General features: G+C 53.1%; 2 protein-coding genes across 2 annotated transcripts; both read left to right on the forward strand.

The window, feature by feature from the left end:
- The first annotated feature begins 347 nt into the window (after positions 1-347).
- MRPL38 (mitochondrial ribosomal protein L38) lies at positions 348-7,035 on the forward strand. Its single transcript, XM_071452822.1, has 9 exons — positions 348-500; positions 1,546-1,725; positions 3,604-3,732; positions 3,817-4,025; positions 4,343-4,415; positions 5,182-5,227; positions 5,554-5,712; positions 6,057-6,193; positions 6,471-7,035. Exons 1-9 carry the CDS (start codon positions 434-436, stop codon positions 6,605-6,607), a joined length of 1,137 nt encoding a protein of 378 aa, XP_071308923.1. The 5' UTR covers positions 348-433; the 3' UTR covers positions 6,608-7,035.
- A 144-nt stretch (positions 7,036-7,179) lies between these two features.
- On the forward strand, positions 7,180-15,272 carry TRIM65 (tripartite motif containing 65). Its single transcript, XM_071452821.1, has 6 exons — positions 7,180-10,276; positions 11,829-11,924; positions 11,996-12,226; positions 12,502-12,673; positions 13,007-13,087; positions 14,177-15,272. The coding sequence occupies exons 1-6, from the start codon at positions 9,839-9,841 to the stop codon at positions 14,704-14,706; spliced, it is 1,548 nt and encodes a 515-aa protein (XP_071308922.1). The 5' UTR covers positions 7,180-9,838; the 3' UTR covers positions 14,707-15,272.
- The last annotated feature ends 773 nt before the right edge of the window (positions 15,273-16,045 follow it).

Here is a 16,045-nt window from a genome sequence, read left to right on the forward strand (position 1 = left end):
GAGAGGCTGCGGTTATAAACTCCAGAGGCAGAGGGTTGTGAGGGGGAAGCCCCGGCCGGAGGGGCTGCGGTTATAAACTCCAGAAGCAGAGGGTTCCCGGGAATTGCGGGAAGCAGGAACTCCAGTACAAACAAGGCAGGAGCAGGGCTGGCTTTGTCCTGCACTCAGTCTGGGTGCGACCTGCCCGCGGCACGAAGGAGGTTTGGGGCACTTCCCTCAGTGGGGCAAGGGCGAGGATGGGGAGCCCGGGGGGAGGGAAGAGCGGCGGCTGTGGGGACGCTTCTGATCAGGCAGTACCAGGGGCAGCCCCACCCGAGTCAGGCGCCACGAGGGACGCCCCCGTGGCGGGCGGGCCTTCCAAGATGGGGCTGCGCGGCGCAGCGCCCGTCACGATGGCAACGGGGTCCTTCCTTTCCTAAGCGCGGCGCACAACATGGCGGCGCCCTTGCTGAGCGCGGCGCTTCGCGGGGCCCGCGGCGGGCGGAGCTTCGGAACGGCCGGTGAGAGACGGGAGAACCAAAGGAGCCCCGAAACCCACCGGGGAAAGGGGGAGCGAAGGGGAGGATGCTCTCGGGCGGCTGTGTCCCGAACGCCAGGCCTTGTCAGTAATGTTGTTCTATACTGGGCCCAGTGTTGCTTGAGGGTGCCCATAGCCCAGAGTGCTGTGAGCTCTTCAGAGGACCCTGGGCAGGCTGGGGAGAAGGGCAGAGAGGAATTGCCCGAAGTTCAGCACAGGCAAGTGCAGGGTCCTTCACCTGCGGGGGAACAGCCCCAGGCACTAGCGCAGGCCGGGACTGAGCGGCTGGAGAAGCAGCTCTGTGGGGAAGGAGCTGGGGCTCCTGGTGGCCAAGGAGCTGTCCATGAGCAGCACTGGGCACGAGGAGGGCACTGGTGTCCCAGGGTGCGTTAGGAGAGCATTTCCAGCAGGTCAGGGGGTGATGCTGCCCCTCTGCTCAGCCCTGGCCAGGCCTCCCCTGGAGCAGTGTCCAGTTCTGGGCTCCTCGGGATGGGAGACCCGGAGCTCCTGGAGCGGGTCCTGTGGAGGGCCACAAAGATGCTCTGGGGACTGGGGCAGCTCTGTCCTGGGGAAAGGCTGCGGCTGCTGGGGCTGAGAGGGGCCCATCCCTGTGTGTCCCTGTCTGCAGGGAGGGCAGAGCAGGGCCCAGGCTCCGCTCCAGGGGCCCAGCAATGGCACCAGAGGCCATGGACACCAAGTGATGCCCAGGAAATTCCACCTGGACATGAGGCAGAACTTCTTCGCTGTGCAGTGTCCAAGTCCTGAACAGATTGTCCAGAGAGGGTCTCCCTCACTGGGGATATTCCAGAGGCATCTGGACACAATCTTGTGCTCTGTGCCCCGGACTGAGCCTGCTGGAGCAGGGAGGGGGGGATCAGATGACTCTGGTCCCTTCCAGCCTCACCCATCCTGTGACTCCACGAGCATGCCTGTGGAAGGTGGGGATGGCTCTGGCTCTGTCCATGCTCTGCCCATCCCAGGCTCGTTTCCTCCCTTCTAACCCCGCTGGGATGTGTGTTCCCCCTCAGCCGTGCTCTGGAAGAGGGCAGCCCCTCTGGGGCCCATGCCCAACGAGGATGTGGATGTGGGGAACCTGGAGGAGCTGCAGCGGTATCGGAGCTTCGCACGCTACCTACGGCACGCGGAGCGGGCGGGCCGGGAGCCGCGCTGGTGGAACACCTACCGCAAACACAGCGACCCCCCTGCAGGTACCATGGCCACAAAGCACCCCTGGGGCTCTGGCACAGCCCCTGTGCAGAGTACAGTGTCTCCAGGGAAAAGGGGTTTCCAGAGGGAGGGAGGCTTGTAGGAGTGTCGGGGGAGGTGGGACAGAGATGAGAGATCTCTGAAGCCAGGTCTGGAACTTGGGGTTTATTGCAAAGGGCCTGGGTGCAGGGCCCTGCTGGGAGCTGCCAGCCACAGCTCAGAGCAGGCCCCAAACAGGAGCCTCAAAGAGAGACAGTGAAGAATAAAAGCAAGAGGGAAAGAGAGTGAAGTTCCCATTACAATACCATAAATCCTCTTCTGTGCTGAATATTCTAATTCTCACTAACCAATCTAGCACAAGATACAAATCCTATAGCATTTACATACAGCCTATAAGAATCACTACATTACCATACTGTACATTTTAAACCCTAAAAACTCCTCTTTGGACCCCTTCTGCCAAGCTAGTGGGGTCTGCTCTGAGCCTTGGAGCTGTCTGCAAGCAGAGGGTGTTGTTCCATCAAAAGGGGATCACCTTCAGCTGGCTACACCATTGTTTTCCAGTTGTTCAGTAACTGAGGTATCTCAAAGCTTGCTTTCATTTCAATCTCACTTATAGTTTCTATATTCTCAAAATTTTTTGCTAGGCAATCATATTTATAAGGCTTTCCTGTTTCATCTTCCCCTGCAGAGGCTGACCAGGGCCTGCCAAATGAAACAGAGTGTCACCATGATATTTTCTGAAAAATCCTCTTTGCCCAGGATTTTATCCTGGGAAGCTGAGAAGCCTCAGAAAAGAATGCAAACAATAATTATCTGATTGCTTGGGAATGTGGTCTGGAGATCATTTACCAACAGGTGCATCTTTGTTTGGTTCTGTCTGAATTGTTTTTAATTAATGACCAATCACCATCAGCTGTGTCAGACTCTGAGAAGTCAGTCATGAGCTTTCATGATCATTCTTGTTTAGCCTTCTCATGTATCCTTTCTCTTTCTTTAGTATAGCTGTATAATATAATATAATATAATATAATATAATATAATATAATATAATATAATATAATATAATATAATATAATATAAATCAGCCTTCTGAGAACATGGAGTCAAATTCTCATCTTTCACCTCGTCCTGGGGACCTCACAACAGCACAACAGAGCAAAGAAGGGATTCCTTGGAGCCCCAGTGGTGCCATAGGGCAGACAAGGAGCCAGAGCTTCAGGCCTGCAGCAGATAACACAGCTGGGAATGGGAGGGCCATGAGCTGGGGAAGGAGATGCAGAGGGGAGAGAATCAAGTCCTGATTGTCCTTTCAGGTCTTTTCTAGTGGGAGGTTATGGAAAATCAGGTGACCCCAACATCTGGGAAGGATTGGTATCTGACTCCAAGGCTTTGGAATGCTGAACACTCACTTTATTACAACTATACTATATTACATTATATTATACTATAACTATACTACATCATACTTACTTTTTACTACTGAAAAATACCACTCAAAAACTTGTCTGTCTCCAGACAGTCAGGACACAGCTTGGACCTGATAGACTAATTAACATAAACAATTCCACCAGAATCCAATCAAGTCACCTTGGGTAAACAATCTCCAGAACATTCCACATGAGCACAAACACAGGAGCAGCAAATGAGATAAGAATCATTTTGATCATTCTTCTCTCTGTTCAGAGGGCATGTGAATACCACAGGAGGTGTCCTTGTCCATGGCAGGGTTGGAAATGGATGGTCTTCAACCCAAACCCTTCTGTGATCCTGTTCTCTGGAAATCTCTGTCTCACACTCAGGCGTTTCACAAGGGTTTGTGTTTGGGTGGTTTGGGTGCTCCCATGTCTCACCTGCTCTCTTTTCACCCCTCCCTGAAGAGCCCCCGACAGACATTGGCCTGCCACGTGAGAGGCTGTCACGGGCAGAGGAGCTCAAGGAAAGGAAGAGGATCCTGAGGGAGAACCGCCGGAATGCTGAGATGGAACGGGCGGCACGGCTCCGGACTGGTCAGTGCCCCAGCACCTCCCTTCCTGCTCCAGCTGCTCTGGGTGTCCTGCTGCTGCCTCTGCATCCTCCCTCTCTCCTTACAGTGCTCATTCCCCTCGACGAGGTCAGGGCTGAGTGGGAGAGGACCAGTGGCCCATTCCACAAGCAGCGCGTGGCCAAGCACTGCGGGGTGTTCCGGGACCTGTTCAAGGGAGCCACCTTCACCCCCTGGGTGGCCCTGAGGGTGCAGTACAGCCAGGAGGACGAGTACCTCGTGCCAGTCTACTATGGGAACATGGTGACTCCGTCAGAGGTGCGTGAGGGGAGCTGGGAACAGCTTGGAACCCCTGGGAAGCCTCTTTCTGCCAGGTGCTTCCAATGGGCATGTTTCATTCCAGGGGATGCCTTTTACAAGGGTGTTTCCTCTGCGCTGAAGGAAAATACTGTATGGATGTGATAGGGACAGAGATTGTAGGTTGTCTGGCAGGAGGCTGGTGGTTATTTATGCCCTGGTGGATTCCTCAGTGGCCTGGCAGGGCCCAGTCTGTGTTGTGTCCAAGCCTTGCCCAGACACAATTCATGTGAGCTGTTGTGTCAGTGATTTACATTCTCTTTGTGTTGCTCTTTTAGGCTTCCAGTCCCCCTGCAGTGTCATATGAGGCAGACAAAGGCTCCCTCTGGACCTTGTTGCTCACAAATCCAGGTGAGCAGCAAGTTCTTTGAAGGAACATGTTTGAACTGGGTTGTTTCACTCAGCTTTTGGTTAACTCCTGATTCTTTTGGCTGCACAGAGATGATGAACACTGGAAGTGTTCAAGGCCAAGTTGGAGCAGCCTGGTCTAGTGGAAGGTGTCCCTGCCCATGGCAGGGGGTGGGATGAGCTTTAAGGTCCCTTCCAGCCCAGACTGTGCTGTGATTCTATGATTATATCTGTTAGACTGGGACGTATTACATATGGAGGAAAGATTGTAGCCTCCCCAAACCTGTTACAGTTGAGAGAAGGGACAGTGACACAACAGGACCTGTGTCTCACTATAGAGGAAACAATTTCCTGACTCCCATCTTTGGGAGTCAGGAAATTGTTTCCTCTATAGTGAGACAGAATTGTTACCTCCAAACAGTTGTTTCCTCTATAGTGAGACAGAATTGTTACCTCCAAACTCCTCTTCCTTGGCAGTCTGCCTGGAAGGCAGCTTTGCTGACAATGTTCACCCTGAAAGACCAAGGCACAGTGAAGGATGCAGCTGCCCAAGAAGATTTCAAGAATCTTGGAATTAGATCTGAGGAGTTCTTTGCTCCTTGTTTTAAACTTAGTCCTATAGGATTGAGTTCCTTTTCTGCTAGGGAAGGAATGCTGGGAGGTCTTGAGGTGCTCTCTCTGCTCAAAGCAGGTCTGGGCATTCTCACTTTGGGGTGGATGCTGGCACCAGGGTGTCCCTAAGTCACTTTTCCCTGTTGTGTGTTGGCAGATGGACATTTGAGGGATGCAGACTCGGAGTACCTCCACTGGCTGGTGTGAGTACATCAGAGCCAGGCGCTCTGTGCCTGTGGGCTGGGCAGAAACTCCTCCAGCAGCTCAGAATCCATGGCTTTTCCTGGTGCTCCTGCCATCAGCTCCTTTAGCCCTGTGTTCTGGGTCCTGCTAAGGATGCAGGAGATCCAGATGTTGCTGCTGTTCAGCATTCCAGTTACTGGGTGGGATTTTTCCTGTGCTGAAAGCAATCTCTGTTATCTGTTCCCTTATCAAATGGGGCAGAAATCACATCACAGCATGGCAGAGGGATTTGCAGTCCTGGGTGAATCTGCTGGAGGGAAATGAGTATGAATGTGTTTGTGTTCAGGACCAATATCCCAGGCAGTGACATCAAGGCTGGTAAGGAGATGTGCCACTACCTGCCCCCCTTCCCTGCCATGGGGACAGGCTACCACCGCTTCATCTTCCTGCTCTTCAAGCAACTCGGTCCCATTGACTTCAGCCAGGACGCTCGGCCCACGCCCTGGTAATTCCTCTGCTCCTGCTGGCCTTGGCTGCTGCTGCTTTGGGGTTTGTGTACCTGTCACTGCACTAGAGGAGCAGCTCCTGTCACTCTGCAGAGTTCTCCAGGGCTGCTTTGGGTTTGTGTGTCCTCTGCAGCCACAATCCCAGCAATGCAGAGTCCTGCTCTTACAGAACAGGATGTTAGAGAGTGGTTTGTCCTGCCCAGAAATGTGCACGGAGCTGGAGACACTGGGAGAGTTTCTCTTAGTGGCTTCCTTTTCCACCTGTGTCATATGCCCTGGGGTGATGGGGAGCAGGGTATTGCTGCAAGGAGAGGTTCACCTGGTGCTTGTGTCTTGTTTCCAGCTACAGCCTGAAGATGAGAACCTTTAGCACGTTTGACTTCTACAGAAAACATAAGGATGCCATGACCCCAGCAGGGCTGGCATTTTTCCAGTGTCAGTGGGACAGCTCTGTCACTTCCACCTTCCATCAGCTGCTCAGTAAGGAACGGGGTCTCTGGAGGGGGTCTGTGGGTGGGACATGGCCCTGTGGCTGCAGGCTCTCAGTTGGTCCTGGCACTTGCCCAGGATCAGCACAGACTAAGCCCTTCCTGAGCCGTCCTCCTCCAAACTAACAGCAGCCTGAAGGAGCAGCCCCTAACCCTTGGCTGAAGATTTTAAAATAACTCCAAGGGCATATTTAAGCAGCCCTGTCCTGTGTGGTGAGGGGGGTGTGGGGTTCAGATGTGAGCCCCTGCTGACCTGTCACTCTCTGCAGACATGAGGGAGCCGGTGTTCGAGTTCGTGCGGCCGCCCCCGTACCACCCTCCGCAGGTGAAGTTCCCTCGGCACCAGCCCCTGAGGTACCTGGACAGGTACCGGGACACGCAGGAGCCCACCTATGGCATCTACTAGGAGCTGTCCCCTCTGTGTCTGTGGGATGCTGGCTCCTGGATTTCCTGTGCTCCCCTCAGTCCCTCAGGAGGGAAATGACAAAGTCTCAGCTCCCAGCTCCCCTGTGCTGGGAGCTGGCGTTGGGTGCTCACAGGGCTGGCAGCTGCTTAACGAGAATATTTCAAAATGAATCCATGGCCAGGCTGAAACCTTGCTCCTGATTCTGCAGCAGAGCTGAGCAGTGGCTGGCAGGCTGCATCTCCCCAGAGATGCTCTGCCTTGCTTCCCTGCAAGAATCACAGTTTTCCTTTTGCTTGTTTGTGGAGCAAACAGAGCCAGGCCAGCCTGGATTTCCTCCTCTCACAGTGCTGTGGTTCAGGACTGTATCAGATTTTATTTGTGCAGTCCTCCTGGAGAGATGAGTCTGATTAAACACTCTCTGAGCAGTGCTGGCAAAGCTGTCTTTATTGGGAAGAGCCTCTTACCCTGGGCAGTTTGCCCAGAGCTGGGGAGCTCAGCAGGGTGCAGGGGAGATGGGCAGCCCTTCACTGGCCAGAGTCACTTCTCTTCTTGGATGTTGTAGTTTGAGAAGAGTGTAACTGTGGGCGTACCAGTCGTTGGTTTGTCTGGGTCTGGACTGAAGGCACTTGACACAGTAATTCGTGTTCAGACTCAAGTGTTTATTATCTCCTATCAGTAAAACAGTCTCATTACTGTGAGTTCAGTGGCTTTTCATTAGAAGGCACAAAATGGCCAACAGTCTCTTGTTACAAGGTCTTTTAAGACTAAACTATCCAATTAAGAATCGACACCTGGATTATTTTCCCTTTTAACCCAGTAACTGATCCAAAAGAGCCCCCAGTGAGGACTTTTCTGCCCAATTAAAAATTGCCACCCAAACCCATGAAGAAGAAGAAGGAAGAAGCATGAAGAAGAAATCCAAGATGACACCCTGTGCCCTCCATCTTGCTTCCATCCACAACATACTAAAAATTCCAAAACCTAAATTTATCACCAAGTCATACACCTACACTACTCTCTATAATCTATTTCACACTTCTGTGGATTCTTGAAGTCTGGGAAACTTTCTCCATGAATGAGGGTCAAAGTCAGTGCTCCCCTGGGGGTCAGGGCACCCCAGAGCAGACAGAGAAATGTTCCCAGTGCCCTGGGTTTCCACATGTGGCTACACAGGTGGTAAACATGCACAAGTCAGTGTTTGTGGAGGTGGCTTCAGCTACCCAAGCACGTGGGCCTCAGCCTCCTTCCCCTCTCTCCTGGACAGGACATTCCTGGCATGGGCAGGGAGCAGAAGCAAAGCTGCTGCTGCTGGTGGTGGTGGCCTGGCACTGCTGCTGCAGGTCCTGTTCCCAGGCCTTGGAGAGCCTCTGCTCTCTGCTGTGCTGCACTGTGCATCTCCTGTTCACATGGACCCCCAAATACCAACATGTTCCTGCTGGTACAGCTGCTCTTCCCAGCTCTGGTTCCCTTTTTCTGATGTTCCTTCTACCACTGGAAATTGGAGCCTTCAGCAAACAGCTGGGATGGGGCTGAAGTGCCCCCCTGCTGCCTGTGCTCAGGGCTGTTACCAGTTACCCCAGAGCTCCCTGAGCTCCTCCCCAGCTGAAGGATTCTGGGGTCTGGTTTAAGCTGGGCTGAGTGTACTGGGGAGGTGCCCACGCTGGGGACACAGGTTCCAGGCAGAGACACAGGTCATGTTAGCCTCTCTGGGCTTTAAATATTTGGTCAGAATTGACAGCTGCAGCCCAAAGGAATGTTTTGGAGCTGAAGCTTGCTGGGACATGCAGTGAGTTGTGACATATCCCAAGCTCTCTCCTGTGTTCAGGGGGATGGCTCTGAGCCTGCCTGTGCTATGGAAGCTGGTCTGGATGATTCAGAGACCTGCTCCCTGCTTGCCCTCACCTGTGCAGGTAAAAGGAAAGCTGCTCATGAGGGGAGGCTGGAAAAACAAGGCTGGGAACATGAGCAAGATAGCACATGGGCCTGGCACAGAGATAAGGCTTGGGCAGGGTAAACTGAAACTGAACTATGACAACAAGGGGAAGGTTTGCAGTGCACAGGCATTGCAGTGGCCTCTGGGCAGGAGACTCCACCTGAGCAGGGACAGGTGGCCCAGGTGGCATCTTTATTCTGTTTCAGGGTGCTGATGTGCACAGGTGTTGCAAGGAAGTTCATAGGAAAAGGTGTGGTGGGTGTGCATGGGGACATGGCAAACTGCAGGAGCTGTGGTTTAGAAGATGCAAGGGAAGAACATGGTGCTGGTGTGTGTCACAGCCTTGTGTCACAGCCTTGCCAGAGCACAGGGAGGTGACATGTGGCCACAGCAGCAGTGGGTGCCTCTCTGCTGGTTCCCAGGCTGGAGCTCTGCACAGAGGTCTCTGTGCCAGGGGGCACTGCTGTCACAGACATATTTTATGAAAAATCCTTTCGTTAGGATCTTTTCTCCTGAGAAGCTGAGAGGCCTCAGAAACGAAATGTAAACAATGGTTATCTGCTGCTGTGGAATGCACCAGGTGCATCTGTGATTGGTCTCATGTGGTTGTTTCTAATCAATGGCCAATCACAGTCAGCTGTCTTGGACTCTCTGGTCAGTCACAAGATTTTATTATCATTCCTTTCTATTCCTTGCAAGCCTTCTGATGAAATCCTTTCTTCTATTCTTTTAGTATAGTTTTAATCTATCATTTTCTTTTAATATACTCTATATATCATAAAATAATAAATCAGCCTTCTGAAACATGGAGTCAAGATTCTCTCTTGACTCGTCTCTTCTCTCGTCCTGGGACCCCTGCGAACACCATCACACCCTGCCATGCTCAGCTCAGGGACCCAGCCCTGGCAGAGCTGAGGATGCCTGGAAGTTCCTTCAAAAGGCAATAAAGGAGTGAAAATCCAATTGCACATGGATGTGTGCCCAGCAAACGTGTTCATGGAAATACACATTGCTCTGATCCCTGTCAGCCTCCTGCGTGTCCCCCTGTGCTGTCACCGCAGCATTCCATCCTCTCCGGAGTGTCCCACCGTGCCTCACAGCCCTCCTTCTGCACTGGAACAGCTCCAGTCCTTCCTCTGCAGCCTGTGTGACCAGGGGACAGCCACCGGGTGTCACTTCAGGAGTCTGGCCGGGAGCCCTGCCCCGCCTCTGGGCACAGCGTCACCACCTCCTCCTCCTCCTCTGCGCTTACGAGTTTCTATTTCCCGGCTTCTCGCCCGATCTCCGGCGCAGGCAGGATGGCATCGTCCATGTCGCAGAAGCTGGAGGAGAAGCTGGTGTGTTCCATCTGCCTGGAGCTGTTCAGGGTGCCCGTGACCTTGCCCTGCGGCCACAACTTCTGCAAGCGCTGCATCAGCGACCACTGGGATAAGCGGAGGCAGGAGCCCGACCCGAGCATCACCTGCCCCGAGTGCCGCAGGGTCTTCGAGCGGCGCCCGGAGCTGGAGAAGAATGTCACCCTGCACAGCGTGGTGGAGCTGGCCCGGGACAGCGAGGAGCGGGGCTGCGCCGCGGGCCGGGGCGAGGCGGCCCCGGCCGAGCTGTGCCCGCGGCACGGGCGGCCCCTGGAGCTGTTCTGCGAGGACGAGCGGCGCTGCATCTGCTGCGTCTGCACCGTGCGCGACTGCCGCCCCCACCGCAGGGTGCTCTTCGAGGAGGAGCGAGCCAAAAAGCAGGTGGGTGACACGGCTGGGGCCACGGGGAAACGGGGGGTGTTGTGACAGCTCGGGCATGCACGATATCTGTGAAAAATGCGTATTTTATGATTGGCTTTTCGCAAATATTAAAATGAATGTTATATGTGTTGTGTTAGAAAGTAATGCTGTATTAATTCTTTTAAGTACTGTGTTAAATATAGTTTTAGGTTACAAAAAATGTTAAAATAGAAACTGTGCTATGTAGGATATTTTTTTTTAAAGAAAGGACTTGCAGTGAGATGCAGCCACAGGACACCTAAATCTTACAGAGAAAAAGAATTTATTGCTCTCTTATCAGAAGAAACGAACTTGTTCCTGCCACGAAGGCGCTGTTAGGATTCAGAGGAAGAAGTTGATGATGACCAGACAGAATCCTGTGTTTGAATGGAATTTATACATCATGTATGAAGTGTATGAATATGCAACAGGCTGTTGCTTTTAAGGGTTAATCCTTTGTTAATGAGTGTCCTTTTTCGGGCTCATGCTGCCCAGAAAAAGGTACCTGGACGTCTGTAACTCTTTGGTTTTTTTATAACCATTTTATTACTCTTAAACTTTTAAAATTTTAAAAACAAGCGATTGGCGTTTTTCACAATATCCACCCCACTGCCCCGTGTCCTGCTGCAGGGACATGATGTCCCTCTGTGTGCCAGACTGCCCAGCTCAGCTGGACAGGGGCTGGCCAGGGAGGTGCCACCAGTGCCTGGCTGGTGCCACCAGTGCCCGGCTGCTCCTTGAGGAACCAGGTGTTGTCAGGAGCAGCAGTGAGCTGGGTAAATCCAGCAGCACGAGATGAACTGTGCCCTATGTGTTTGTTACCCTCTGATTTAGAGGAAACAGCTAAAAACGGAGTGAAAGGCAGCACAAAAAAATCACTTCTTTGTTATCCTGACAGAGTCGCCTTCCCAAGCTGCCTGCTTCCCTGTTAGGCTTGTCCTACAGCCCTGAGAGGGTCCTGGGGGCCAGGTGGGCAGCACTGGGCTGTTCCACAGGATGTGCAACTGGACATGACTGGGAGGAATGGCTGGATATGAAGCTCAGTGCTCTGGGCTAGTTGAAGGTGTTCAGTCATAGGCTGAATGTCACAGACATCTTTTATGAAAAATCCTTTTCCTTAGGGTTTTTCCTCCTGAGAAGCTGAGAGGCCTGAGGAACAAAATGTAACCAATGGTTATCTGCTGCTGTGGAATGCAACAGGTGCATCTGGGATTGGTCTCATGTGGTTGTTTTTAATTAAAAAGGCCAATCACAGTCAGCTGGCTCAGACTCCATCCGAGCCACAAGCCTTTGTTATCATTCTTTCTTTTTCTATTCTTAGCTAGCCTGCTGATGAAATCCTTTCTTCTATTCTTTTAGTGTAGCTTTAATATAATATATATAATAAAATAATAAATCAGCCTTCTGAAACATGGAGTCAGATCCTTGTCTCTTCCCTCATCCTAAAACCCCTACGAACACGGTCACGGCTGAACTTGATGATCTTGGAGGTCTTTTCCAACTACTCTATGTTATTCTATGCCTCCTTTCACAGACCTTTTTGAAAGAATCCCTGGAAAAAGCCCAGGAGGAATCAGAGAGGATTGAGCAGACAATGAAGGAGCTCGAGTTGCAGACAGAGAGCATCAAGGTAACTCTGCAGCCTCCCTGTGCTGGCCTGTGGGTGGGAGTACACTGGTTCTCATGGCTCTTCCTGCCTAGGACTGCTCTGAGCTCAAAAATGGGATCCAGAGCAAATTCACCCACCTGAAGATAGCTCTGGAGGATTTCCAGCGTCAGACAGTGGCCAGGATTGAGCAAGAGCAGAGGGCAGCACTGGAGCATGTGGACAAGAACTGGAACCTGTGTAGGGACCGCCTGGATGTCCTTGGGCAGCACAGGGAGAGGGCTCAGAGCCTGCTGGCCTGCCCTGAGCACAGGACCTTCCTGCAGGTACCACCCTGGCACTGTGTCCTCCCCTGCTTGGGCCTGCACCCTTTTGATGACAGCAGGATCATGTCCAACCCATTTTCACTGGGAACACATCCTCAGTTTGGCTCAGGGATGTGCTGGGGCTATGGGGAAGAGCTGGGTTTTGGGGGTCCCTGAAAAGTTGTGTGGGCAATGCTGGGATGCTCCTGTTGCCCACTGGGGAGACATGGTGATTGCAAATGGGTTTGCATAGTCCTCCCCAGACTGGTGCATGGTGTCTGTGTGTCTGTCTGCAGGAGTTCCCCCTGCTCCCACCTCTGGAGAGCCCAGAGGTGCTGGTGCCCGTGGAGTTTGATGTGGCTGCTGTGATCAAGCCCATCTCTGAGATCCTCAGCAGCATCTCCAGGCTCCTGCTGGAGGACTTGCCTGGCTGTGTGGCCCCCAAAGCCCCCAGCCCTGCTGGCCAAGGTAACCCTCCTGCTCTCAGGGGTACTTTGAAGGGCTCTGAGTCATCCTGAAGATGAGCCTGGCCTGTGTCACTGCTGGGGACACAGCTGCTGGGCACAGGGATTTGGGATGGGACACACATTTACTGGTCAGCAGATGAAGTGGGATGAGCTGGGTGGCCTCCCTGTGGCCCCTCCTTGCTGGGAATGCTGAACCATGGTGGCACATGCCTGCTCCCAGGTTTGGATACAATGGACTCCTCCTCCTCCTCCTTCTCCTTTTCTTCCCATGAAGACAGGAAGAAATAAGTTTTGGGGTGGCGTTACTCCAAAAGCCTGTTTCCATCCTCCACAGAGCCAGTGCATGCCCAGGAGCTGGCAGTGAAGGCTGTGGCCCCTCTCCCCAAGTGTCAGCTCCGAGCTGAGCTTCTGAAGGGTAAGGAGCACAGGGGGCTCCAGGGACAGCACCTCACTGGAGTCCCCAGAAGGAAAAGATATCACCAAGCCAGGCTCCTTCCTGGGAGGAGGGTGGTTGTGGCTGCAGGGACAGGGCCTCCTTCCCTGGTTCTTCCAATGTTTCTCCCTAAATGCAGAGAAGGGTGGTGTAGGGGCAGGGTGGATGGGCTGGGATGGGAAAGGACCCACTAAGGGGATTGGCAGCACCAGGAAGTGCTTTCCATGGAACTGAGGCTGCCTGGTATTGGATCAGTCACTGCCCTGCATGGCATAGCCCCAGTCCAGAGCCCTGCCTGCAGTCATTGCTCTCTATCCAGGGATGTGGCCTCAGCATTCCTTCAGTTACAGTCCTTCATGTCCCCTTTCCTCCCCAGGCCAGCCCCCTCCTGCTTTTAGGAAATTCCTCTGTGTTTCTCTTCCCATCTCCTCCCTGTTGGGAAGAGGTTTAGGTAATGCCATGTTGGTCACATCACTCTTGCTGCCTATGGGACCTGTAGGAATTCCTTCCTTCAGGCCCCACAGAGCATTCTTAGGGTTATTAATAGGAACCCCCTGCTGTTTATGGGGAGCAGGCAGGAGCCCAGCCAGCTGCCAGGCCCAGGTGTTGAGGGAAGAAGGTGAGGTGCTGGTGGCCAGGGAATGCCCACAGCAGGAGCTTTCACAGCCCATGCAGAGGAGAGTAACTCCCTGCAATACCATATTTGCTCACTTAACACCTGGTTTTCTCCCCCTCTCCCAACCCACACTGGTACTTTTTGCTCTTAAAACCAAGCACATCCCTGCCAAAATGGCCACAGAACCACCGCAGTCACAATGGCCACTCGGTTGTGAGCTGGGTTGTGCAAGGACTGCAAAATATCAGTGTCTCAGTGCCTCAACAGCTATTTCTGGGCTCTTCCATTCCCTCTAGGGCAGGTATTGCATCCTCCCCACTACCCTTCCCCTCCAAACAACCTGCTCCCTTCCATTTTGGGAGCCAGGCCTACAGAATTTAAACCCCATCACTGCTGGGAGGGCATAAAGGTCTGAGGAAGCATTTCAGCCCCATCTGTGCCCTTGCTCCCCCCAGACCACCGCAACCTGACCTTCGACCCCGAGACTGCCAACAAGTACCTGGAGGTGTCCAAAGGTGCCCACAAAGCCAAGCACTGTCCTGGCAGCGTCCCTGGGCAGGGGCAGGGCCCCCGCTTCCAGCCCTGGCAGGTGCTGTGCACGCAGAGCTACGGCCCCGGCCACCACTACTGGGAGGTGAAGATCTCCAGCCACTCTGTCATCCTGGGGGTCACCTACCGAGGGCTGCCCCAGGAGCAGCAGCAGGGCCACAGGTTCAACATTGGCCTGGATGGGGGCTCCTGGGGGCTGCAGGTGAGGGAGGATTGTTACCTGGCCTGGCACAAGGGCCACGCCCAGAAAATCCAGGAGCAGCTCTATAAGAACCTGGGGGTCAGCCTGGATTATGGCAAGGGGCTCCTCTCCTTCTACGGCCTCGGGGAGAGGACAAAACTCATCCATTCCTTCCACAGCGTGTTCACTGAGCCCCTGTACCCCGTGTTTTGGCTGTGTGAGGGGCGAGTGGTGACGCTGTGCCAGAGGGACTGAGCCAGAGCCACCACACTGAGCCAGAGCCAGGCTGGCAAGTGCCAGGCTGGTGCCAAAGTGGAGCTGCAGCTGAGGCTGTCGTGGTGCAGTGGGACCTCAGTGCTGAGGCAGGTGTGGAGTGCAGTGTTTTAACAGGAGCTGATGGGGACAGGCATGTAAATTAACCTGTTTGATTTGCATATGCAAATATCACCCTAGTGACACATGGCAGGGCTGGAGCTCACCATGGGTGCCTGTCCCTGCAGAGAGAGCAAGGGAATGGGGGGATAGGGAGGATGAAAAAATGAGATTTTCCACTTTCTTCAACTCCTGCCAAACTTCCCAAACCTGGGGAAGGTTTGGGATGAGGGGGACCCCAGAGGGAGGTGCTACTGCCACGGGTTGCTCTGAAACAATTCAGAGGGACCTCTGAGCTCACACAGCCTCACATACAGGCAGGTCCTGCTCCCCCCAGCCCCTTCTTGGTTTCCTCTTGCTGTTTTCAATCAGGAAGAGCAACTTCTCAGGGTTCTATGCTGCAGCTCTTTGTACAATGCTGCTTTTCCCAATAAAGCTTTATTTTCTTACTGCTGCTTTCTTTCTTGCTGCTGTTGGGAGATGTGGGACCCGGCAGCACTGGGGGTGGGGGGAGCTGGGTACCCCTGCTCTCACAGCCATCCCTGCAGGGCCCCATGCTGCCCCTCCGTGTCCCCGTGGGGCCTATGGCCAACCCTTGGAGCGACCAGCAGAGCCTGAAGGTGCTTTATTTACTGTGATAAGGAAACCTGGTTCCCTACTGCTCTGCTCCAAGGTTGATCTGGCACATGTCACTCTTGTGCTGAGAATGACACAGGAACAGGCAGGAGGCATGATTGCAGAAAGAGCAAAGAAGGCTTTATTCAGGAGAACCATGCAGTTTATATGGAGTGACACGATAGATTCTATTGGATTGGCTACTTAACAAAAACACCTTTCTCATACACAATCCTTGAGAAGAACAGAAAGATGAAGTAGCAAAACACCACCTGCAGATTGTTTCTTACTGACGAGTTATCACATTCTTACAACTCCCTGAAAGTTCTCACAAGGTGCTGTGAGGAACGCTTGCCATTTCTCTCTCTCTGTCCCATGGCATCCACAGGTCCCCCTTTTTGTTTAAAGGTGGAGGCAGTGTTTGTAGTCCTGCGTGTGGCCCCTTGCAGGAAGGAGAACAAACACAGCTCCAGAGGTCCCTCCATCAGATCAGATTGAAATGGCCAGAGACATTAGGTCTTGTGATTGTCTCTTATAAAATGCACTATCAGTTCTAAGTCATATGCTTATTCTAATTCAAAACAGTCCTATTCAGAAAACAAGATAA

Source organism: Agelaius tricolor, unplaced genomic scaffold (assembly GCF_023055355.1).
Source record: "Agelaius tricolor isolate 1412-34295 unplaced genomic scaffold, bAgeTri1.0.p SCAF_35, whole genome shotgun sequence".
Classification (NCBI taxonomy): Eukaryota; Metazoa; Chordata; class Aves; order Passeriformes; family Icteridae; genus Agelaius; species Agelaius tricolor.

Coding starts and splice junctions, on each gene's coding strand:
- MRPL38 (XM_071452822.1), top strand. CDS start 434: ATGGCGGCGCCCTTGCTGAGCGCGGCGCTTCGCGGGGCCCGCGGCGGG. Junction 3,733..3,816: donor GGCGGCACGGCTCCGGACTG/GTCAGTGCCCCA, acceptor CTCTCCTTACAG/TGCTCATTCCCCTCGACGAG. Junction 5,228..5,553: donor GAGTACCTCCACTGGCTGGT/GTGAGTACATCA, acceptor GTTTGTGTTCAG/GACCAATATCCCAGGCAGTG.
- TRIM65 (XM_071452821.1), top strand. CDS start 9,839: ATGGCATCGTCCATGTCGCAGAAGCTGGAGGAGAAGCTGGTGTGTTCC. Junction 12,227..12,501: donor AGCACAGGACCTTCCTGCAG/GTACCACCCTGG, acceptor GTCTGTCTGCAG/GAGTTCCCCCTGCTCCCACC. Junction 13,088..14,176: donor CCGAGCTGAGCTTCTGAAGG/GTAAGGAGCACA, acceptor TGCTCCCCCCAG/ACCACCGCAACCTGACCTTC.